Here is a 26583-nt window from a genome sequence, read left to right on the forward strand (position 1 = left end):
GACGGCCCGATTGTCCAAAAAAGAGAAGGAGTGACTTTACTGAAGTGTTTCAGTAGCACATGGTTGAATGACTGACATTTCATCATTCAATTAGGTACAATTATGACACGAAAGATGCAATATGTCTCGAAATCTTTCTGAAACGTGAAAAAATGGATCTGTCACCAAATAGGGACCCAAGAGTTAGAGAGGGGATAGGACATAGTTTGCAACTGATCGCTTTCTGCTGTTATTGTTGTATTAGCTAAGGTGAAGTCCAAACAAAAGTTACAGTACAGACTAACTGTATGAGGCTTTGAAGGTAACCAATCTGCAGATAACGGTAACGATATCCGAAGTTAACGGCTACAAATAATGCAGTCCGTGTCCATTTTGGAATGCGCCCTTTAGACTGCTCGACCAGTGCAAATCCGCAGGACTTACTTTTCTGCTTGTATCATGCAATCGGCATTACTACCACATCATCTTGAATGGCTATCATGAGCAGTATCTTTTACCTGAAACAGACCCTAATATAGATCCCGTAAGACCCTATACCAACAACTAACATCGTATTACTCGCTTCATTATAACACTACGAGAAAAAAGCTGGACCTAACAATAGATAGAAGTAGGATAAAACACCTATTCATTTAGAATATGCTTATGGAGAGAAAGCACATTGAGTGCACATAGTCATTAAAACGGCAATCAATGTATCAATTGATTTAAGGAGTGAGCACAAGGTACTGCTTATGTCCTATAGTGTTGCGAATTAAGTCTAGCATGTCGACAGCGATCGTGGAGGCAGGATATTCCGTCGGGTCTCCCTTGCCTCTCCACCAGGAGACAGGCGGTTCGAGGGCGAGTAATGCTTCCGCCGATGAGTTAGCGACGCGTAACTCGCTCCGCGCCTCTTTTCCGCGGCCTTCGTTCGTTTCTACTATGAGAAGCTAAATTTGGAACTGGTGGATCACGACTGACGGCCGAGGACAGATTGGTGGGCCATCATCGGTCGGTTAGTTACAGCTAGTTACTTTGGTCACACAACGTGACCAAAAAGGTTTTCCTACTGTCCCAGAGCCGGCTCATAGAGAACACATCGATACTATAAAATATCTTCTATTAGACCAAAGTTTAAAATTTGGCGCCACAAAGAGGAATATGGCTAAAAGCATACGGGCATTTTTTTGCTAACAGCCAAAGCTAAATGCGTTTCTATGGATCCACAATACGAAATACATTGCCACCTTACACGGAACTGCGGTACATATAGTACAATCTAAGCCTACAAGGATGAATGATCAATGACAGTTTGAAGCACTCTGAAATACCGTTGAGGTTAAATAAAGGCGGCGCTTTAGTTCGACAATCGGCCAAAATACAGCCAAATGCTAAAAACCGTATGAAAAAGGATGAGCATATGATTGCTGGTGATAGGCAACATGCTAATCACCACGGACATCACCCACCAAGGAATAAGATAGGATCGATTTTCGAAGCAAAGAGGCCCTGCGAAAGAACGACGTGTTCCTTAGGGTCTATGTGGGTCGAGACATGTGTAACACTGCAGCAGCTATCGATCAGGCGAGCAGGACGCCGACGCATAATAGCTCTTCGACAACGGGTTAAACAAGGTGGCGTTGAACTAGAGTTCTTCTTTTAATCCTTCGTTCGCTTACTATCGCGCTGTTGCTCTTAAAAGCAGCCAGCTTAAAATTAGCAGTCGGATTCAGCAGCTTTGAGCTAATCAACACTACGCGTGTATGTAATATATATAGAAGATTCGATGGTGCATATTATTTTTTTGTTGCTCCATTGTCTTTCTAACGTGTGTCAGTTAAAAAGATCCAACTTGAAGATTTCACACCAAAACCATTGACCGATTAATGAAAAACCATGCATATTAGCAACGAGGTAACAAGCAATAAGCAAGACGAATAGGGTGGGGCTCCACACAAACTGGAACTTGATAATAATAGCATGAGAAAGTATGTTTAAGTTTGCTGGGCTGGTGCCGTCGACGTGTAATTTCGAGACATTGATTACTATTACCTCTCAGCTCTTGTTTGGTTTGGTTCGGGAGTACAATGTCGAAAAATGCTTCGACAGCCACTATATTACAACAGCTAATATCAACTTCCCTATGAGATAAGCAATGTATCGCATCAGCACACGATTTTTTGACAGCGCATGAACTCCATGCTCGGTTTCCCTTGAAAGCCATGTTGAATAAAGGACTTGGTTTAGTGGATCATCTGAATATAATATATTATGCACGGTTATGAGAGTCACTAGGCAATACCAGTAATAAACGTCTTGCGCTAAAGTAAGCTTTGCTATATAATCGTATAATAAATATGTACTTGGCTTGCTACTGAACGAACGTTTTCCTACAAACGACGAACGGCTAAGGAAAAAGGGATCCCCTTGGCATTTTCACTGCGAAGACACAGTGAGATACAGACGAAGTGACAGACAGGTTATGCAGTCTCAGCTGCAACTACAGGCAGAAAGAGACACGCTGTCAAAAGTGTGGATGCGCCGACCAGCGCAAATTTCGTCGTAGACCAGCTATCATTAGCTGCCAAGTTCAGCGTTAGCAGTCGCCTAGAAGCTATCGCCTCTTCTTGTCAGAGGATGAAATAAGACTATGACGGAAAACCAGGGTATCACGACGCCTTACGTGCTAGTGCTAGTTCCGAAGAAGTCATAATATAATAATGCAAATTAAATGATTTTTAGAAAAAAAAAACAAAATGCCTGAAAAGGAATTGTAGATTCAAATGTGGGAGAAAACAATTCATAGTACCAACTAGGGCTCAGATGTTGTCAGCTAACTCAGACGTGCTGCACAACTAGAGAGATGTTGAGGCTAATATGAAGCATAATCTACTTTTTTTTTTCCTATGTTTCCCTAGTTGTCACCCTAGTTCTATGATTCGACGAATTTAGAATTTTACGTACGTATGCATACATCTCTAAACAGGTGATGGGCGATATTGTTACGATGTTGTTACATTGTGACACCCAGCAAACAGCCGCCAGCTGGAGAAAGCCACTGGCAAGAGAATACACGGCTGAGTCGTCACTCTTGACCTCGTTTATCCGACGGCTTCAGCGCCGCCAACTTCGGCTCAAGTCTTCATACCCCACTCTCAATTGTAACAACGGTAAAGGGCACAAAAGGACGATTTCAGACTGTTGATGGTGATCAACCATATGGTGATCGGGACCAGTTGTTCATGCTTCTATATGAATATGGCATACACGGCTCTGTGTGTCTAACTGGGTCTCAACGGATCGTGGTTGTTGTCAAAACGTATATTTCATCCCAGTCTTCCGCCGACACGGGTTCGGATGATGCACACACGACGCGTTGCGCATAGTGGATTATCAAAAACGCTGTCGTGACCGCTGGGATTCGCTTTCACTGTTGCTGTCGCATGATATTCCTGTATGTAGACGGTGTCTGACGACGATGATGACAATGACAGCGCAACGTCAAAAACGTCTTCTCGCTACATCCATCGCAGAGCAGTGCCGACATCACTGCAATCAGCGTCATTTTTCGTTGTCGTGGGCGGACAACAAGCGGCGCGCACTGGACGACTTCTCCTTCGCTCCCGACAGGCTCGCATCGCAGTGAAGGCTCAACTCGAAAGAAATCTGGCAGTGAACGTTCAGGCAAAGGAAACGGGTTGAAACGGGTGTGGGATGCAGCGATGTCGCGTCGATGGGGAACGACGCAGCAGCAAATAAATGATCACTGAGAAAAAGAGAGAAGTGAGATGGGCAGCTAGTAGCAAAGATTATCTTAACAAACTTTGACGAGTGAGCAAACCCGGCTTTAAACTGTCCCTCTTTTTTGATGTGATTTATGCATTGATACTAATAGTAATGTGTTGCATTCTTAGGTTTCGCTGATTACGAACGAAAGCTATATTTGTTGTCCTAAAACTTGGTGCGCCTCTGCAAGTCAGATCACATTGAATTTACATCGATCCTGATTGATCTAACTGTGCATTTTTTCGGTTAGATAACATTTTGTGGTGGTTGCAGTAAACAACGGACAAGATTCTGGTGGGCAGTAATGAGTTTTGTAATAAAATAGTATTGAAATCTGGAAATTACTCTTCATTAGTTACTAGACGCTATCAACACTAGGTCCCTTAGCTTTGTTCCACCTTTCTCTTTGTAATAAAAAAAATTCAGCGACAACATTGTTACGACTCTTTAAGGTGACGTAAATAGCAAAGATTTTGCTCGCAGCATCTTCACAGTTACCCAGTAAGTTATTACCCAGTAAGTTACACAGATCCAGTACGTGGGCTCGATCATTCCACCTAGATTCCTATTGATGAAGAAGCGATAAGTGTAAGCACTCGAAGAAATCCGAGGGAACTATCGTGGCTTGGCATTGAATATGGACCGCAACTTTAGGTAACTTAAACTAGACGCTTAAAAGTTTTGAGCTCGCCTAGAACAGAAAATAGCTAAACGCACAAAATTGCATAATACAAGTTTATTAATAAGAGGACTCAGGATAAACTTAAGAAATGCATTATTGTTTGTACCATGAGGAATTACTAAGCGCTTGTGAGAAACGTTACACCAAGATCCGTTACTATATGTTATTTAAGAATCCTCATCTTCTTTAGTCGCAATGTAACAAAAAAAAACAAGATCGCAGGACCTCTCATCTTGTTGCAAGATGCATGCGTTTTATATCACTATATACATATATCGCTCGCATAGTGTACCGACATATTGTTTCATCTGAGCTCCAGTCGCGAACGGATTTCCTGGTTAGCCAACAACTTAATTGCCACCGTATATCAGTAAATGAAGACGCAGTGCGCACACATTGCACAACCAAGACAGCCATATTCTTGCTGGATTACAGGGAGAGCTAATACGAGAGTATTGGTAAAAGGCACGAGAGCCTCGTAAAGATTTCTGGCAAAGGAACGTATGTTTTTTTAGAAACCCAGGGTTTATTGTTTGTCGTCCAATCCGTGTCACTATTAATAAACTAGATAACAAATATAATACATACGATGATTGAATACTGGGCACGCTAGTAGACGCGTTTACCTATTACTTAGGGTGCAACTCTCAATTTCTGCTCTGCGGGTTAGGCTAGACATATTTTGGGGTTAGCTAATAATAAATGTACTACCTAAAAGCAGCTCTGGAAACTCGTAATAGTACTTTAAATATTTCTTCAAGAAGCACGGCCACATCTGGACCTGTCAGTTGAGCCAATGCAATTTATTTTACTACGTTCGTTGATTTTCGGCTACTATTTCTATTACGTCACATACATTCACAATTTGTATTTTTTTTATTGTACGTTTATTGAAAAAGGACCTGGATATGAATGCAATACAAATCAGAATCGCAGAAGCCCGCTCGATTTTATCTATGGTTATCCACCATTTAAACATTTGCAAATGGCCGTCTGAATGTACGGCGGCCAAATGAGCTCTGTTTCATCACTGTTAGCAATCATCAACGTGATTGACCAGCAAATTTTGTCGCTTAACGTCCCTTTGCCAACGGTGAATGGTGGAGTGTTTTGATGCCTGTGAACGGCCGTATATCTACGATCGCGGACTTCTTCGCAAGAAGTCCAGCAACCGCGCAAGACGCATGCTCATTCATAGGTTTAGCTTAGTTTCTCGTCCATTGCACGGCATTTCAACAATCTGCTGTGAGATCCACTTCTCTCTGGACGTTCAGCGTCTGGAGCACTAATGACCATTATAGTCAAATCTACTGTAATAATGGGTGTATCATAAGTATACAGCCGTAAACAGTTGCAAAATCGGCTCCGTCCAATGGCTAAAAACCAAGGGTTTTTGATTTGATTATGTAATTTAAGAGATTTTGAACCAGAAATACTAAACGGATGAAATTTGTTATCGGAAAAAGCATTGCCGAAACAATTTTGCATACCCTGTCAATTAAACAGTCCTTTTTAACGACACATACCGAACTTCGTCGGCATTGAAAGGCAGGCGGGTTACTGTCTGTGTGAATAGCACACATCTTATGCCTCGAGATACCCTCTCTAAACATAATCAACTTATTTTTTTATAGATTATCGCATGATTAATTAGAATTCTTTCTGTTGATTAACTTAAACAATATTCAAAGGTATTTAACTCAATACGAACCGTTTAAATCTAGTTTTAGTTTCACTATGCCGATAGGTATACATACCTTTTATTTAGCAACGCGTGCAGATCGATGTGTGCAGATTGATGACTATTTATAATAAAGGGTTCCACTTCACTAGTAGTTAAGTCCTATGCAATTTAATTTAAATCAATAGCGAAACTGGCCTATTACGCGTTTTTCATTCATTTTTCTAACGATATAGTTACTCTGTAATCACAGCGTATGTCTTTTGCTATCTGTATTTTGCATAGCTCTGCTGGATTTGGTAGATAGCCGCCTTCTTGACGCTTTGTCATGACATCACTCACTTCCCTAATCATCATGTCTACGGATGTATATAGCTAGACCCTCTCTGGACTTTACTTGCCCTGAGAGTGATGACGTTACTTTCCCTAGGGCATCCTCTCCGTCTTATTACCTCCACGTACGTTCGCCGCTAGGAGAAAAACTGCCAGGTTAGAAGGCGACCGTTGCGGAAGATTGACGAACTAAGTGGTGGCCAACGCCTTGGCAGACCTAGTTGACTTGGTTTTAAGTCCTGATCTATCTCTATATCGTCCTCTATCTGTAGTCTCTCCATCCTTGTTAAGGTCCTTAGTAGGCTGTGAAGAGTAACTCTGCCCTCCTAGGTTTGTTTTTACTGAACTAGTTACTTTGAGAAGTAGTTGTCGGTTGGAAGTATATACTGTTATTTATATAGATAATACGAATACATTTGGAGGAATCTTTGTGGCTAAAAACATGCTGCATATATTTTTTGGTAGATCTATACGTGTACGTTTGCTGGCTAGGATTAGCACAAGACTTCACCGGCTTTTACCCGTGAAAATTAACGTACTACCATTACTCAGTTACAACTGTTTAATCGCATTTCAAAATACTTCACATTCTGCAAGCATAGTTTACCCTCTCAACACCTGCAGGTTGCTTGTATAACCAACTTGGTAAATTTGGCGCATCTTAGCCAAACAGGTATTATCCTGGATATGCAATTCTGAACTTGTAGGGTAAATTCAATACTGAAATATTGTCACATTTCGAAAAACAAACCTGCCTTACATATGTTCGTCCAACCTGGTGTTGTTAAGAGCAGTATTCTTGATTAGGTTGACAGGTCTGTCTGTTCACCTTGTTGCGCCCTCTATGTCAAAAGGGGAACAGTTTAAACAGTGAAGGTTCTGTCATTTTCTCATTACGATGCCCCTTGTTAATTTGGGCCGCGGCTGTGCAACTCATGACGACTGGAGCTGACGCATCTCGCTAGCTGCAACTGCTTTCACTGGTGTCGTTGCCACCGCCCCCGCCACAGCCACGTTTGCAGCGTACTAGTGTTCAACGTATGTGTTCCCTTCCTTCCATATGGATGAATACACAAGATAGGTGCTTTCTTTCCTGATCGTTCAGACACCGTTGATGCACCATCTCCCGAGGAATTTTCTCGCGAGCCTCCATTATAACCGCAGTCAGGCATACGGGCGCGTAAACAGAATGTACGTCAAATTCAAATATCCTTTTTCGTGGCAATGACATCGGTTCAGGTAACCGAAGTAGCTTGCGGTATCGTTATCCCCTTCCAGCCAGTTCCCCTCTTCAGAGCAGAGGCAGTGCATGGGCGATAACGTTGCAAATAGCGGCAACTTGTGACCGTTTGTCGAGAGTTAAATTGGCTTTTACTACTTAATATGCTAGTCAGTATGAGTTAATCACTTGGATCATCGTTTTCTCGTATAGCTTAGATAGCAGCTTCAAGCAATAGGGAGAGAACGTAAAGGCGGACCGAAATCCTGCAGGGGCAGGTTCAGACCGGGAAGTTTGCGGCCAGCCAAACTTTCTGCTTTGCGTGACAGCCCAGCTCTAGGTGCTTGACGGAACCATATTATTTACCGCCCTCACGTGTTTGAGGCGACACACGCAAAATGAGCAAGACGCGTGCGTTCATACAAATGCACGTGCTTAGGTAAAATGAACCATTTAACTAAGGAATTAAGAAAACGGATGAATGAATAAGGCAGATGGCGAATCGATTACGCTGTCTGCCCTGTGTAAAAATCCGCTAGCGCGTAGGAACATGCATGTGCATGTTTGTTGAGTGTGTGGAACATGTCGGCCTGCTGCCGTAGGCGCTCGTTGGCTGAGTCTGCGTTGTAAACTTTAAGTTGTAAGTTTTGGCTAGGCTAGGGCCGGATAGGGTTTGGCGGAACGAAGTTGAAGTAGGTACCGAATACGTAAAGCCGCTCGGTTTTCTAGAGTCGGCCTTAGCCCCGACGCCGTCGACATCGTACCCTCGAAAATCTTGCCCTGCGTTGGGCCTCGGTTCTTTACTGAGGCGCATGCACCACGCCAACGCATTGGGTGCATCTATAATTAGGGTAAGTGTAGCACTTCTCCCGCCATCTTCAGCCGCCAACATCATTGGCATCTCGACCACTAGCTTCCGCTAGAGCACCTTCAGTGTTTCGCTACTTAATACGGTGGTGGGAGACAGAAGGCTGACAAGTCCCAATGAATTAGGAACACAGAAGTAAAAGAACAAGACAAACTGTGTGGCGTGGACGAGCCAATTTGTGAGGGAATATACGAAGTACTAGGTTTCGGTAGTAGCCCTTAAGAGAGGTAGACTGACTAAACTTTCGAACGCTTTTCAGTTGATCTGCAGCTCTAGAAACTGCAGACGACCGCGACCTGTGACGTGCACGAGCTAATGGTGACTGTCTTGACTATGGAGGCTATGGTAACGATAGAGTCGTAACCACATAAGGAAGGGGCAAATGTAGATTATGTGACGCCAACAGCATCAGTCGGAATCGATCTTTATAATTGAATACATGTCGGGTTACGGTACAGCTGTTGTTAGAGTACGTCGATATCGTCATAGCGTTACTCGTTATAAATCCATTTGTCCACGCATTAGCAGGAACCAAACGCATCAAAAAAAGCAGAGCACAAAATTTCGTGTAGCCTACTCATTATAGGCGGCTGTGAAGCGGCGTTCTCAAATGTGAACTCATAACACTGGTCATAGCAACGTTCTCTTGTGTAAGATTTACTGCTTTTACAATTTCGAGCTTGTGGAGTATTTCACGCGAGCAGAATCCACGAGATTGGAATTAGTGGGTACGACCATGATGTTCGATTGTATGCCTATGAACAAAAGCAGATCACCGTTAAGCTATATTTATGTGTACAGGTAACCTCTGAGTAGCGTATGTCCGCTCAGAGCGAAGGGATCCAAAAATTGCTGCGATGTGTTTCCAACATCTACTTTATTTTCATTATTCTTTATGAAATTACACATGTTCAGAGAAAATATAGGTCGATGCAAACTCGGTGAAACTTGAAAACCGTTCCCCGTAGTAATGGAACAGTGGACTTCAGTGTCACAGGCCGCTGATACTGTTGCGACTCAAAGTTGTTTACTTCAAAAAGTGTACTTAGATTTGGAATTTAATTATGTTTCACCTAATTAGCTAACCTCATGAACTCGTAGTATTATATTTGTGAAAAATTGGTAGGATTTCATCGTTTCGACAGATGTATGCTATCTTGAAACCATTAAATTTACTAATGTTCTTCTATACAATAGATAAGAACGAACACATTACTTTTTGACACATATCGATAGCACTTTGATAACTGACATATCTCAGACATTGATGTTTCTCAGGGTTTATTGAAATGAAGAAGTTTTTCTGTTTTGACATGAGTCACCTAACATGATTAGCACGTCAAGCCCCGGCGCCAGCAAACAGTGATAAAGGAATTGGGGGGTGACGGCTGATTCTTCTAACGACTGGCAGACAGAAATGTGAGCTGCAGTCAATCCCTTTGGCGGTAGGTATAACACGGTCCCGAAAGGGCCGCCCCACAGTGGCACACGATCGCGAAAACTTCGCACGCGTCTTCGTCAGCGAATTCTTCGACACTTTTTTGGTGAGTAAACAGGCTTCACAGGTCAGTCATCCGTATGAAGCATATTTTGCGCTTGGTATTATAACATGACAACTATAAAAATATGCGCTTTGTTCTTAGTGATTTTGACAGATGCTCGCCTCGACCGCTACCGAACGGGACCAATGACAGTCTGGTCAGAGCGCGTGCCGTTATGCTAGCGGCAATAATAGTCAATCGGCCGGTCAAATGAAACGTTAAGAACTTTAAAGATATTCTATGTTTGACGGGAGTCATCCGGTATTTAAATACGGCTTGGCTGAATTTCACGCCTTGTGTCGAGGGCACTTTTCTATTATATACATATATATGAAAGAGAGTTTATCATCTATATATACAACGAACAAGATAGGAAAGTCTAGGCATCTTATTGTGACTTTTACTCGATGTTGCCGCGGCCCATATACTGCTATCAGATTATGAAGATGAGAAAGCAGCATCAATTGTGTTAATTTACAATCAAATCGTTTAGCAAAAACGTGTAATAGTTTGATGTTCTTCTCCCGTCCTTCATCCGCTTAACGGTCTATCAGTCTAATTTTCCTTTACACATCGTCTTTACATTCTATCACAGTCTGTCACATTTGGTCGATGGCACGTAATTTGTTATAAACGATTATACAGATGACGATCGGAGTAGTAACGCTGCAACTAGATTTATACAGTGTGTAATTTGGGGCGCAGGTCAAGAAATCAATGAGGGACTATCCATAAAAGGAAATTTCGCCGAGGGTAAAGCGAAACTATTCAAACGCCTCGTTCTTCACAGTGCTCCTACACGCTATGACGGCAGTTCACCACAGTCGGACTAAGCTGTTTGGCTTAGGATGAGATGAAGCCCCCGATAACTTGTGTGCAAAGAAAAGAAAATCAGCCTTTCTTTGTTCGATAATCGAATTGGAACTTACATCACTGTTACCAATAGTAACCCTAGTTCTGTTTCAGTTGCTGTTTCAGGTTTTTCTGCAGTTTCTCCGACATCTTCTCTCTTCTTGACTTCGTGATAGAGCCGAAGCGACAGGACGAAGGTATCTGAAGCGTGAATAGAAAGAAAACTGACGCAGCGAGTCAACAGTAACTTGCTCGCGTTTTGAGCTGTTTTCAACGCCGTATCTGCTTTTTGGCTTTTCACTCAGACCCTGCCACCTTTTCCGCACTGATCTACAAATGACGTTCGTTAATTAGTACTTTCGTGAGCTGGCGCCGACCCGGCCGAGATAAGACTTCCTGTGAACAGACGATCCGCGTAGGATTTTCAACGTGCTATGTTCCGCTACGTAGTGTCTAAGAAACTCGAAAGCCGAGAGCTATTAAATATTTCAGGTCGAGGGTCGGCCATAGACCGAAAGCGTGTTATCAGCTGCATGACATAATAACAAAATGAACAGGGAAATACGCGCGAACATATACAATGATAGTTATTTCATGGCTATACTCGGTCGATTGGTCCGACAAGTGATTGCATGCAATTAACATTGTTGTCGATGGTTTTCGTTTCTCGTGTTACTGCTACTGCCACCGGCCGCCATGACCACTGCAATTATCGCCATTACCATTGACGGTACCGGCGACGTGACCGAAAGGGATAGAAAAGTTGAACTAGAAAAATAAGTAGCTGTGCGTCCATCTTGATACGCCGGCTGTGGTGGTGCCTCAGCTAACAAGAATTGTCAAAGGTATCTGTCCATTATTTACCTGCGTGAGGTACGACGTTGACACAGCTGCCGCAGGTGCTACTATCAGTTTATAAGGCCCCTGCCATACACTCCGTTGGCAAAACAGTGTTCTTGTCGGTTTGCTGTTGTTTTCGGGGACGGCGCCAGTGATAGCAGTTGCTATATCAAACGCTGCTGAGCAAAACGGTATACGCGCATTAAATGTGACCTAGGGCACCAGTCCCATATCACCTTTCTAACTCCGACGGCGGCCCCGGGGCAACTTTTTTTGAATATATAAATGAATGGCGTTTGAGGGTATTGCGCGCATCGATTTTGTCTGCGTTAGATAGTGATTGTTTAATAGGATGTCACTTCAGGAGCATTACGTATGGATGTAGCGAATCTACAGAATATGAAGATTTATATCGTATCCCTTGTTGATTTCATTTATGTGTCTTACTATTTGTCCGTGACTCTGGTATGGGGTAGAATGCGCGATTAGTGTGGTACGATGATCCAATTCAGCTTCGGCGGTGATGTGTGTCAGGATCGTTTCATTTAGACTCGAATGATGATTGATCACCGTGATTACGACTATCTAGAAATGCAGAAAGGCAACAGCTACTAGGTTCAATGAAAATCATCTTCAAGTCGGCTTTTCTTCTCCAAGTGTGCTTTTTTCTTTTTGACTTTTAAAAAGCGTCATTTTCATTATAAGTTTCACAGGAGTACTCACAGGCAGGTAGCACATGTATTACAAAACATATAATGATACTGTCGTTTTAGAGCGATACAAGTGACTTATTTGTTGTAAAGACTTTCGTCTACGACGTCTTAGTATGAAGTCAGTGGTGAAAAAAAGGTGTAAACACATCTGTAAGGCCTATTGAGGTCGGAAGCTCACGTATTGGCTGGACAAATCAATGGTCTATTTATAAATCGACGATTAATTAGTTTCTTGGAGGATTTTGTTCTAGGCAAACATGGTCCCTAGTCGCGCTAGTGTTCGTTAGATGTAATAGCGGAATTGATTGTTTGCGCCAAGTCCTTGTGTATGGAACGATGCAAAATATCGACATATTTTCAATCTTGGCTGTTTCGACCAAGACCACTTAGGGATGACTAAGGCAAAGAAGCGTTCTTTCTAGTAATTTACTTATACCACAATTTGCTTTACGGTAAAAATGAAATGGACAAGCAGCAGACCGAATTGAAATACAATTAGAACGTCCACAGCGTTAAACATAGTCGGTTACGAGTCAGATAGCGATACTAAAACGAGTATCTCTGTATGCACAAATAGGTTTTTATGCCATGTCAAAATGGGACATGTGACATACCATAGTGCAACGGCTATAGGAAATGACGCGTCCCCTCGTCATGGACAGTGCGATCGTGTCTCCTACTTGCAAAGCGGCTATCGAGGCGTCATGAAGATAACGAAGAGATTGAAGATGGTGATGCTGTATTCTGCTATGCCATCCTAGCTGACTGCACTCGTATGGACAAACTCTGCTCATTTTTTGCCTTGTATATTAGCGCTATTGATATTGTTATTCCTGTCGTCGTTCTGCTAAAATTGTTGACCACAAAGATGCTGACGTCCGCCATAATGAAGCATGCGACACGGATGATGGATACTAAATGTCTCGGTAAAAAATCATGCACACATGGGGAACGAAATCAGACAGGGAAGAAAGTAGCGGTAACAGTATCAACGACTGCCACAGCAACGGGAAATCGAAGAAACACGTAAATAGTAAACGTGTGGAGAACAACACATCGCCCAAATGACACAGACTAATCGCGGCGCATGCACCCAAATCGTGTTTCAGTTTCTGGACATTACTTCGTGCGTCGCGATCGCACAGTCGAGGCCGATCCTGAGGTTGATGTTAAGTTTCTGCTAAGAAATATGTGTATATGTAAATATGCCGAATGAAAGCTTTCGTAGGTATATACGGGGAAAATAATAAACATCACAGTTTGTGTCCGTTTGATCACGATTAGCGCTACATGTACCCTGATGACAACGGCAAACGCTACATACGAAACCATAAATAGTAGGCGCCCACTCAAGCTAAGTACTTCGGTCTGTTATCGTAGTGAGCAATCTGTCAACAAACAAAAAAAAATGCTAGTAGAGTATAATAAAATCATCGTTAATTTATATATGTATAGCCCCAGTTGCGACAACAACGTTCGCTCTGAAAGAACGGCGTATTCTTGCGACCATTGCGTATGGACACGACAAGCTGCAAAACAAAGATAAGACGACAGTTTCGATGGCGTGGGCCGGTGGAATTGGCGATAGTGATTCTGGCTGGAATCACTATAGCCCAAGAACAGCAACAGAATTGACTGAAATTTTAACGTTGTACTGATCAGGCGATTGGGTATTTCGTATCGTCAGATAGTCTCATTCGGTCCCGACAACGGGCAAATAAAGCGCGCCGCGGCAATAGCGCTTGTTTCAGATTATCTCATTCGGATATCAAAAATTTTTATGTGTATATAAATATATGCTGCTGTATGCGGTTATAGCAAGGCATCGATGGTGTAAAACGTTTTGTTTTACTATGTATGTACTGCAGTGAATAAGAGTTCTTTCCGTGATGCCTCTCGGCAGTGACTTAACTCGTGTCATATAGGAGATGGGCGCCTTGTTTTGCCATTTTTCATCTATCTTTGGAAGAATATAGTTGAAAAATATGTCTCAAATGTGCAGTTTCTGTTAACTGATCTATCATTTAGGATCGACATTCGATCAGCCTATGGGTATGGGTATGGGTAGACCACTTAGCGTTATTACCGTGAAGCTCTAGGGGCCCACTCCTGATAGGGGTAACTATCAATATAAAGTCGGACAGATCGCAACAATTACTCATGTATGAGGATACACAAATAAATCAAATTTAGACATCTGTTATGCATTAAGTGTATTTCGTTACAAAAAAGGTTTTCAAGTTTTTTTTTTTTATCGACTTATCTAAAACTGTGCGGCAATATTCTACAGCCGATTCCTTATCTGACAGTTAAATCTGAATAAATCATATTTTTTTTTTATTAGAGAGGGAACCTATCGTTCAAACGACCACTAATATAAAAAAACTGACATGTCCCAATTGGTGCACGCGATATGTACACCCTGTAAATTGTTGACTTTTGTTTATGTTTGCTATTCGCTGATGTTACAAGATCGTCCACATACAGCAGGTACAGATGCACAACAGGTAGTCGTTCGCATGTACGTGCGCCTGCGCTGTCTGCAACATCAATTCAGCGTATTCTGTTATGTTCCGCAAGGATCCAGCGGATGTTCTGTAACTGAAATATTTATTTGTAGCCGTCGGAAGAGAATAACGCCCGTGTCACGATTACCTACTATTAAATCAATATTTATACATGCATATATATATATATATCGATTTCCTTCTGTTGCTATATAATATTGTCTCAGCTGGACGTAACGATACGATCATTAATCATAGTGGCTGAGGCAGGGCATACGGCACGCCGCGTCTGTCGCATCGACTGTGAAGGGTGAGCACTGAAGACTATCATCAAGTCGCTATAAATAAATAACTTTCATTTGACGATGAAACCAGCACTGGCTATACAATAGTCACATAATAGACGATAAGTATATTTCAAAATTATGCCTATAAGTGATGTCTTCCGATTACAGTTATGCTTGCTGATGATGTGGTAATGCCGTAGCCGAAGAAAATCATCTAGTCTTCGTAACTGAGGTCGTGGGCTAAAAGTTAGAATCGAGAGGTGATGCCCCTCTGTCAAAAAGTTTAGAAAGTTGGCTAGTACCCGAAAGCGTTTGACGTTTCCGGTTCGACCATGGCGAAAAAGTATAGTTGTGTTATATTTACTATAAGCTCAACGGCAGTAATGGGGTTGCTAGCCGTAGCTATTTTTACGAAAATGCTTATTTGTTCGTTTTATTACTTATAGAGATTTACGCTATCAATCACGTAATAGCGGTTAGTGTATTCCACCATAACTGGCTCTTGCACCAATCTAGCGCTTCTTGAAAAAAGGCAGAAAAGCGAGCTTTTCGAACAAATCGACAATGTGTACACTTCACTAGCGTCATACAATGCATAATAGATAATCACCGAGTGACTTCAGTGACATGTTCGTCTTCAAATGTGCACGTGTTAACTATACTTCGAGCTAGCCATGTTGATTTTGTCGCTTGTATAAGTATCGTATCGTCCACTGGATACCGTCGTTGTCTCGTCATGAGGAAAAGGAAAGCGTCCGGTACTCGACAGTCGGGATTTTTTTTGGTCTCATCGCGACGCCAGCAGTATTATAGAGGTAGTAATAGTGGTGATGTCGAAAGTCATCGTCGCGATGTATTATATGATTACCCTGAGTACGCACAAACACAGACGGACTGATCCATTTTGAGACGGCGTATTAGAGGTAGCGCCGGACGCCGTCGGCACGCTTCGGTCTTCATCAGCTAATAGACCGAATCGGTTGAGAAAACGATAACGATTAACATAAATAGCTGTATTGTTTCGGTCTGTCAACAACTTGAGGGAGCAGTCAGTGTTATTTGTCTCTACGCCAGTTACTTACCCTCGTTAGTTGTGTATCTAAACTTCTTTTCGACTACTGATTGCTGCATGAATGAACACCCAGCGGTCCTGAAGCAGCAGATAAACGGGTGAGGAAAAATAACTGACAGAAGACAACAGAATCTGAAACAGAGAAAGACATATGAATGGGATAAATGCCAGTTGAGCAAGTATTTCAGCCAGAATAAGTTTGCCCAATCCTTCTTAACGGTTAAATCGCCTAAACAAACGGGCAATGTACGATGAGGGAGCGGGCTATGGGGGCAACCGTTATAATATAACGGCTCGGCAACCAAAGCTGTAATTGTTCTCGCTCCAAGGAAATAAATATCAAAGTAGCATGCATTGATTTATTTTGAGGGTAGTAGATCTATTTTTGTATGAAATCATCATCAGTGCCACCACGGTTACCACCATTGTGTTACTAGAATGTTGATGGGAGGCACTGGCTTAGCCGAAAGCCGGCAGCGTGACAGAAGAAATCAATAGTATATTATTTCCTCAACGGTGTATTCTTTCTACGGGTCATTTGCTAATAGTACGTCCTTGCCCTGTATTCACGTTATAATTTATACGAACTGATTCGAAACAGACCTGTCGCTGACGGAGGGGTTGTTTCGAAGGGGGTCGGCGGGCCTTAAGAAGGATCTTTTGAGTAGATTCAACAAAGGATTTTATACACTTAGAAGACGTGTGGTCTTGATGTCAATGTTTTGCTGATGAACCGTAACAGTTACTTGCATATAAAATAATTGAGAAGCAAACTATGCCATTAGCCTATAACACAGAACCAATAGTTATGTTCCGCGGCGCTATTTGTTGACCTTCACGACGACGTAAATGGGTCTCCGCAACGGTGAATTGATTCGCCAGCTTTTCTTCATCTCAAATCGTTGCTTTGGTACAAACAAACCGTAGCGCGACACTGTCAATTTTCAGAAGAGTATTTTTTCTTCTAAGCATTAATCCACATTCTACAAGTTTCTAGCAGCTGTGCTGAAGTGAATAGGGTGAGCGAATAAAGAGCTCTTAATACAAAACTAGTCTAACTTTTTTTAAGGTGCGATTTTCTCGATAAGGAAGTTTTCTGAGATCAGAATGCAGACGCCGTACCGTCGTCAGGGTGGTCCCATCCCAGCGAAGTTACCACCGAGCCGGATGTTCGCCCCAGGCCTCAATGACGTTCCTGACACAACAACAAAATGTAGTATAAATACGACTCATATAATTTTCATATATCTTCCATCCATACAAGCCCGAAGAAATCCATACAAAATGGCTTTCTTCGGGCTTTCCATCGTCACAATTAAAGTCACAGCAACCTATTTGTAACTTTGATTTTAGTTAAATGTTTATATTTGGAAGTCAATGTCGGGTGTAAAGGCACGTCATTTCGCGCCACAGGTTCACCGTCCCTGGCAACGTTCAACGGCAAAACCGGACGGACGTACAACTAGAAACATTCAATTCGAAGTACTTTTTTCCCCGTATAGATTTTGCACATTATACAGATATCTCAGTTGTGCGACACACAGAAGCGTACATACATATCAGAACGTTAACAAATGTTTTAGAGCACTGATTTTCACAAAGAAAAACAGATGACCCCTGTCGCCCCCACCCTTCTATACACATTGAGAACGTTTCACCAATGTCACTGAAAATGTTGTCGGTAAGTTTGCGGCTCTTGCAGTGAATGTCTCATAAATATTCCAACATGGCTAACCGCGAGTAGTAGGTTTTTTGTCTCAGCAATACTAGTACATTGAACTTCTATCATTTCGAGCATTTGCATGCAACGTTGTCTTTACAATGGCTACTAACTAGTCGATACATGACCTCTGTACCCTTTAGTTTCCATATGCTACCGGTAGCCGGCAAAAGCAAATGATTATCATCATTTTCAGTATTTCTATTGCACGCGAAACTACCTACCCCGGCATCGCCATCAGCACCACAACCATTGACTGCACAAATATTCGAGAGGAAAGTAATTACAATAAAAATAATAGTACAAGGAAAATCGGTGTGTGCAGCAGCCTGAAGGCTCACCAAGGGGTATGTGAATCGTAGGCGTGGACGTGGGGCACGGCTAAACGTTATCGTGTTGGCAATGGGCTCGACATTTTCATTGTCGAAGTAAAGGAGGTTAACAAACAGTGCATAAAAGCAAAATCAATCGCCACCAGCTGTTTCCAGTCAGCCAAGTCGAACAAATCCATTCGTGATGTTGTCTACCGACCCACGAATAGACCGCTTCGCTCCCGGACAAGTGAGAGGTCAAAAAAAAACAGGCAAAGATTATGTTGGACACCTTTTCTGCTTCACAAATGCCCATTATTACAATGATGGGAGGAACAATGTCAACTTAACAAGCTCAGATGGATTGCTGGGCATATTTTGTGAACTCTTATCAAATACAATTTGATTTTTTCTGTTATTGTAGTCGCTGGCTGTGAAGCAGAGCCAGGCAGGGCACAGTGCATTTCCCTGGTCACGCAAAACAGCCGCTACTTCACTCAAAGAATAGTCTGCTATGGCAGAGGAGTAGTTTGTAGTAGAACCCCACGCATGCATTGATAGGAATCAATATATAGAACAGGAATTGTGGACGACCTACACATGCGCCATATTGCACACCCTAGCGGTCCACGTGTACTTATAGAGGCGGACATGATAAGGAAGTAAGATGTTGACCTAGCATTGCCTTGTCGTATGCTATGAAATGCCGTTTCTTTTTTTACTGCTTCGCATAGATAAAGAAATTATTCTGTTTACGAAACCGACAATTACCATCCAGGAACGGTTTACTCGAACGAGTTTACTGAATAACTCCAGTGATGCAATCACATTCACGTAGTGAAACAGTGAGTGTATTGGCTAAAGGTTAATAGTGGCCAGAAAATATGGCATGGAAATGCCGCTCTGTTAGTCAAAAAATTCACAAGAATAGATCTTATGAAAAAGTTCATAAGTTTTTGTTGTTTTCTGGTGGTTTAATAAAATAAATAAATAAAAGCTGCACAGTTCTAGGACGCTGGCAGAAACTATAGAATTTCTGAACACGCGTTCAGCTTTATCATTCGGATATCATGATATTTGATTGAAAGGTATGTATAGCTCATTCCTCTGTTCGGATGAAATGCGCTATGTCCTATTAAAGGACGGATGCCGTCACGCATTTGCTCAGATTGTCTCGCACAACAAAGACCGTATCTGAGTAAAGTGTACTGGTATAGCTTTTAGGGGGCATATAATGCGTCTATGCATATAAGTGCGTCTTAGAAGTCTGGATCCAATCACACAGAGGCTACCGGAGTGGCCAATGTATTGGACGATAAACGATCAATTGTACGGTGAGTGATACTGATACTAGACAATAGCATATATTTTCCCATTGGTTCAATTGATATAAAATCATATTTAAATACAAACCGATCGAGTAATCTATAATTTAATAGTGGGAAAACTTGGCTGAAAGATTGCATTAAAGGAAACATTGATTTAATTCACAGTGAATTTAATTATAATCATAAGTGTTTCTATTGCCCATAAAATACACTTCGGCTAAGAAGTATGATGACATATATTTAATATCTAAAAAACTCACATGGTATAAACATGTAATATTTACATCGTCATTTACTGTCGATATCCTTTGTTATTTTTGTTTGATGCCATTTCGAAACGCCGCATCATACCGTCATACTTCTCTATATCTTTTCTCGATCAGAAATTTACTGATTATTATTATTTGGCCTTGACTCGACTCAGGGTTTTTTTTGATCATTTCTTTCTTTTCCTCCTGTCATTCAACCCCCCACGTTACTGTCACCGTCATCGGCTTTATAGGAACTGACGTTGGTTACGGCACGCACGCTCGTCGTTTGCTACGCTGCCGATTATAGCTGCAACGATCACCGGTTCATCATCATTGGTTGTTCTCTCTTGATTCCAGCCAAAGGGTTCTATAATGGCTCACGATTTTTTTTTTTTGCTGTTTTTTTGTTTACGTTTGCACCTACTGCTGCTATCGTTGTCTACAGAAGAGAGAACAACAGAACAGGAATCATCGGTTGATGACAATTTTTATGCACAAAAATGTTTCAGCGAACGATACTTCGCTGCCCCCGTTCATATAGCGACCAGCGCTGAGATGTACAGTGACGCGATTTAAAGCCAAGGGACGAGCGTTAGCATATTTCGCTGTGAGTATCGGGAGAAATGAATATATCTGCCATTACCTGTCTGCTAATAGATTCTAGAAAACCGTATGTCGATTGTCACTGCTTGACATTAGACCAATTGGCAAGGGATCATAGAAAGTAAACAATTATGCCTTTTGTGAATTTCACTATAATGGTCAATGTTATCGTTCAACATATACACATCTTGTCCTTTTCTGCCGGAGGGCACCGTTCGTGGGGCCACGGTTAATAATACTCACTGTAAAATTGTAAAAACTGAAATGTAATAAAAATTCGTCTTTCCGTTTTTAACATGGATATAACAAACGAAGGCAAATACAATATGAAAAAATAGATTGAGTTTAATGTATGCCTCGAAATGTGTTCCCCTCAAAGTAGACCTAGAATAGTGAAGCCGTAATCCTCTTAAAACTACTTAGAGAAGTTTGGTGTGTTTAGCAGAAGTAAACTACCTGCGCTGGAGGCTACCTCTCACCAGGTCGCTGACCCGATCCAATAATTTGACCATCCAAGTAAAAGTCATGCTTTAGAATGCGCGTTAAGCATTGGTGCAAAAAAGTGGCGTCAGGAGGTGTGCCTGTGCCCGGATTCAAACCAAAACCATTGCGTGTACCCACGTTTTGTAGGTTAGCAAATGCTTTGGTGCGCGAAAGGAATCACCCCTTGCGTTATAGCTTAATGAATTGGTAGACAAACCACAACATATCCAGAATGTCCATGATCAAACATGCAGCCATCAACAAGACGAAAGCGCGGAGAGCACTTTTTAACTGTAAACCCTAGTGTTGTTCTTTCTGCATGAAAAGCCTAATTGTTGAGGGTAGCTGAAAATCGTGAAAAATATGATAATAATAGACAGCGGTAAACAGATTAGGGCCTGTTGTAAAGTCATTTGACGAAGAAATAATACAGCAGTGCGTTAAGTTGCCTGCATTATTTTGACATTGTGTTTTTTTGTGTGACTTAAATTTACAATAGTTTTTTTTTTTTTTCTCTACCCACGACAACTTCTATTACATATTCAACGGTAAAAAATAAAATAAATCGGTTCCTTTTTATTGAGCAAACTAGCTGCCTAGAAAGCGCCCTTTAGAAAGTACATAAAAGCACCGATGTCTCCAACCGCGATGACGGTAAAACTAACAGTTTTGTTCACTAATTCTAACGATTTGTGAAGCCTGACCATGTACCGGGACGAACCAGATTGAGCAATGATAGGGATGGTAAATAAAACTCAAACAATACCGTCACTTCACAACCGTCAACTTGCAAATGTCAGGGGCAGTTGTCGAGGCCGGCACAGCATCATCTTCACCTGCCAGTACGTACCAACGCATAACACTCGAGCAGAAACCAATGATCTGTATGACAGTCTTATCAGAGCTTAAAAAAACAAGTTGAAGAAAAGGAGCAGCATTTTTCGTTTATACAATAGACTGTAGTATGAGCGAACGGATCGATTTCGCATTCAATAACCCAGTAGATCGCCGATCTTGCCGAGTAACAAGTGTCATGTAGCCAGCTAAAGAAACTCGGCTACGTTATCTCCATAGTGAAAATGAAACCCCTTCATTAGTAAAACCGCACACGATAACCAGCGCGAGCTTTTCTCCGTTACTGCTATAACTACTCTTCATCTCGAAAACATTTCCGTTGAAACACGTGTTATACGACCGGATATGTATGTCACGGCGTGTCCCAGTGACACACCAGCTTGTTCACTCCTCCCAAATGAGCTGAGGTGAGAATAAAGAAAAGGTCGATATTGTGCCTACATACGAAAGGTATTGCGTCCCAGCACTGCAAGTTTATTCGTTTGCCTGACCTTTTTTTTTAGGTTGGTTAACTTTTTCCGTGTATGGCTGAGACTGCAACTCCAAACCAGTGTAACGCACCTAACCAATACAAACAGCGACTGTTATTGCTAGTATCGTTGTCAGTTAGATGAATTTAAAACTGATTTAGGATCTTCGCCTCGGGATTTGCTCTGGAGAGTCAAAAAGGGTGCAGAAAAGCGGATATTTTGGGATCAAACATGAAGCAGCGGAATTGATTATCGCATGAAAGGGAAGACACCCGCCAACCAACCGATCGTATAAAGAACGCCAAAAAAGAGATGTGTGAAGAGCGATATTGATGTGTTTTTTAGCTAGTTTTAACGATAAATCTCAATCGCGGCCATAGGCCTATTCGGAACTAAATTCAATGAAACTGTTGTCGATATCCGTGCGATTCTTCAGCAGTAAAACCGCAGTTGCGCGACCACGGATTGTAGGTGAAGTACTCGATAGCATGGAAACCGCCGTGGGATGAGCCCGTCATAGTCTAACGGCGAACCTAAGCGGCGCGATTAAATATATACCTCATTCCGTTAATTGGATGGGAGAGACAATGCAGAGTTGAACCAAATCAGCCTATCGAATCAGGGTAAAAAATCGAACAAACGAGAATCAAATCTCTATGGATTTTATGTACGATTCAGTAACAAGCGATTACTTCTCTGTTGTTCGTTAGAACTCAATTAGTCATTTTCCGAATATTGCGCATGGAACATTTGCGGCCATTATATATCTTTGAGATCCCTCACAAGCACGGGCGTATCCACATCCTTTCGGCCAATATTCAGGATAATATAGTCGAACCTCCTCTATATCTGACCCAGTGTTACAAAGCAATCGTTGGGCGTTATCGTCGGAAACTTGGACATCGTTTGGACGCACGCAAGTTGATTAATTAAGAATTTGCTGATAAAATAAATTGTTACACTTCATACCTTACAACTGTCGGTAGCAAGCGGAACAAAGCCTTAAACAAGAGGATTGATAACCGGTCGGTAAAGAGTGCAGAACCTCACTGGCTTTTCGGAGGGAAGTAATGATCATAGGGAAAGCATGCCAACCCGTGTTAAGGTTTCAATTCCCGCAAAAACTAGAGCGATACACCACCGCCACCTACATGATGCCATTTTGTGAGCGCGTACAAAGCGGCTATAACCGGCCTGGACGAGTGATCAGAGATTCTTGCAATGGTGATTTGAACAAGTAAGTCACCGGTCGGCCGATCGAAGTGCCTTAGCGGACCAATGTCGCCGAGACTCGGCCAGCCGGGGTTTAGGTTGCCAGAGAGACTGGTCTCGAGAAGTGAGGCGGAGGGGCGAACGAGAACAAGGCAATAGTGCAAAACGGGCCAATAGAACCAATCTAAACGGAGAAGAGAATCAACGAAGAATAATACGAAAAAGGGTGGACGATAGAATGCCATGGGGAGCCGAGTTAATAGGCAGGACGGAAAAGTGAACGACAATAATAACGGTAGTAATAATCATAACAATGTCATTGTAATATAGTATTGTTTCCCTTTGTTCCGAGGCCTGCTTAGCTTTTCGATACTTTTAATGAAACAAACTGCAACACCTGCTTAGTGTAACGCGAAGGTACAGCGGCGTAATTGGCTCAGCTCATGGTATTAGGTACCACAAAGGAGCCTTTACCATAACGTTGTACTAGGGCTATAAACCCACTACAAAAATGAATCTGATATAGAAAATAAAGCTGTTGATTTTCTCTATGATTTATCATTGTTTATCACCCAGTAAGTAAGGTACCGGTGTAAAAAAAACCTTACAAGTAACAACCATTAGTAAACAAGTAAAGCTTAGAGCTTGAAACTCACAAATAACTTTTTAATTAATTCGAAATAGGTTAAAATTTCTCAGAACAGTTCTGGAGCCTTAGAGAGGTTTATGTACCATACACTCACTCAACTATTTTTTTTTTCCACCACTAGTTCAGTTGTATTTCTTCCGTTTCTATTGCCTGAAGGATCAGCACATAGAGAAGCGTTCGTATCTACGGCACATACGTATAAATAGATAATCCTATCAAATCCAAGCTTTACAAGAGTTTAGCAACTTTACCCGAAATAGCAATTGTTGTACAAGCCGTTACTACGTCTCTCTTGTACCAGACGCGCTTCCTCCGTATCGTTTCTAATAAAGCTCAACCCAGTCATCAGAGATCAAATACGTGCCGTTACGTTGCTAAGCTCTGCATGGAATGTACGTGATGCCTTTAGTCGTATGCCTTGTCTTCCCATGCGATGTCGTGTTCAGGGAGTATCATTTCCAGCTCGAACGGCAACGCAGGGACCAGCCACTGCAAGCCGATATTCTGGATAGTAATAACATATTTTTGAAAAAGCCAACAACAATAGATAGGGAGAATTTTGACATTTACTTTGACCATTGTTATTAGGCATAGTGTATATTTTGGCAAAATGACAATCGGCAAACATACCACTGCACCATAATAAAGGCTGGGCTATTGGTAAAGGGAAAATCAACAAAGGACAGTGTCATGGTAGTATCACATCGACTCAAGAACGTGCGGCTCGATAACAATGATAACAGCAGCAGCAATGATCGTATTTGCAGTGACTCCAACAACTACAAACGGCGCATTGACTTCATCGAGGGGGCGGATCGACCCCAACTTTCTTGTACATCGGTGAGGTGAGCGGGCCGCAAACGTCGCTTTATATTTGACGACAACGACCATGGCGATTGCATGTTGTGCCATATAACTGTTCTGTGAGCTTCTTTGCAGCAATAGTACAGTGCAGGCGCTCACATGTGGAACATGTGCCTACTGGAGGACCTTCAACAACCTCCACAGGAAATTTTTATTTCCCTTTATAGGAGCTCAAAACACTTATTCGTGAGTTTCTGCCGAAAGCTCTATGGTTTATGATCGAAAGGAACTGACTTATTAGAAACGATTTACTAGAATTTTACAACGAGTTTGTCGTATGAAACCATGTTAGCTGAGTATGGCTAACTTTTAGCCTATTTCATGGACTCAGCCTATTTCATGGACGATTGCTATATGGCAGCTCAAATATGGATCTGGAAAATTAACTCATATTAGAAAGCAAACCTATACAATGTATAGGTATTACGGTTGCGATCTAATTTTCTTCAGCGGAATTTTGTAGCCAATTCGATTGTAGTCCATATTCGAATCCCATCGGAAACCCTTTGGGTCAATCGATCTGATCAATGAATGATGTAACGATATCACGACTGAATACCTTCTCTTGTTTTATAGTCGTTATACAGATTGGCTCGGCACGCACGTCCTACGAATACGTTGAACGTTCGCACTGTCGACATAAACATTTATCTCCGGGAAGATTATCATCAAATCAAATAAAAAGCTTCATCTTGAGATCGAAAGCGATATGCTGCTATAGGCAATAACCCTATGCAGGTGGTAGCAACATTGGCAACAATAGAAGAAGAAATAATAACGAGAACGGAACACCGTCAAAGCTCTTTGCAACGATTCGATTTCATTTGTTGCCGATCCAACTGAGAACACGTCTAGCGCAGACGCCAATAACACTAAGAACAAAGATAACAGAAACAGAAAAATGTAACAAACGAGCAGTGACTGCCGATAAAAATTATCGCCAGGCATCATCGTTTTTTCGGTTCAGATAGATACGCAAATGGTAAACCGATCGGAGGAAACCGACGCTGGCTTCTAGCTGTTCTAACGGACTCTTCGTTGTTCGCCAATCTAAAGGGTTTCAACAAGATTGCAAAGCCGACTGGATTGAAGTGAAGCAGTGGTGGACGTTGATAAAACCCAGCCGGTGGGGCTAATCGAAAATAGGCTTCAGTCAGCTAATAAACCACCACCATGAAGTAACGGGGTTGCATTTCCATCAACACTAGTTTCACTAGACGACTCCTTTTAACGTTATTCTACATATATAAGTAGGGGTCTAGTGCGAGTTGATCGACCGACTGGTAAATTGGTATTGTCAGTATTCCGTCCAAAACAGCCCATTGTCAATGCGTATTCCAGAAGAAAAAGTCCGCATGTGAGTGGCTGCCCATCGATTGGACACCGTAGCCACAACTGATGAGGTGCTTTTTCAGCTACTTTTCGTAAATTTCCATTCGTGAGCAATAGTACTAAACAAGTCAATTATCTAATA

General features: G+C 42.0%; 1 protein-coding gene across 9 annotated transcripts in view; it reads left to right on the forward strand.

The window, feature by feature from the left end:
* The window catches only part of LOC147756665 (uncharacterized), a 146674-nt gene that overhangs the window by 103964 nt on the left and 16127 nt on the right, over nt 1-26583 (forward strand). For 2 of the 9 annotated variants that reach the window (XM_086982735.1, XM_086982736.1), the window contains one exon: nt 17433-17576. The exons of 6 other annotated variants lie outside the window; for them this stretch is intronic. In XM_086982735.1, the coding sequence (XP_086838861.1) occupies nt 17471-17576 (106 nt within the window). In that variant the 5' untranslated portion in view covers nt 17433-17470. Of the gene's footprint in view, nt 1-17432; nt 17577-17602; nt 20581-21757; nt 21902-26583 lie in introns of those variants that run through there. One more of the 9 variants, XM_086982738.1, reaches the window with a different exon arrangement.

Source organism: Varroa destructor, unplaced genomic scaffold (assembly GCF_002443255.2).
Source record: "Varroa destructor unplaced genomic scaffold, Vdes_3.0 BEIS01000003.1, whole genome shotgun sequence".
NCBI classification, from domain to species: domain Eukaryota; kingdom Metazoa; phylum Arthropoda; class Arachnida; order Mesostigmata; family Varroidae; genus Varroa; species Varroa destructor.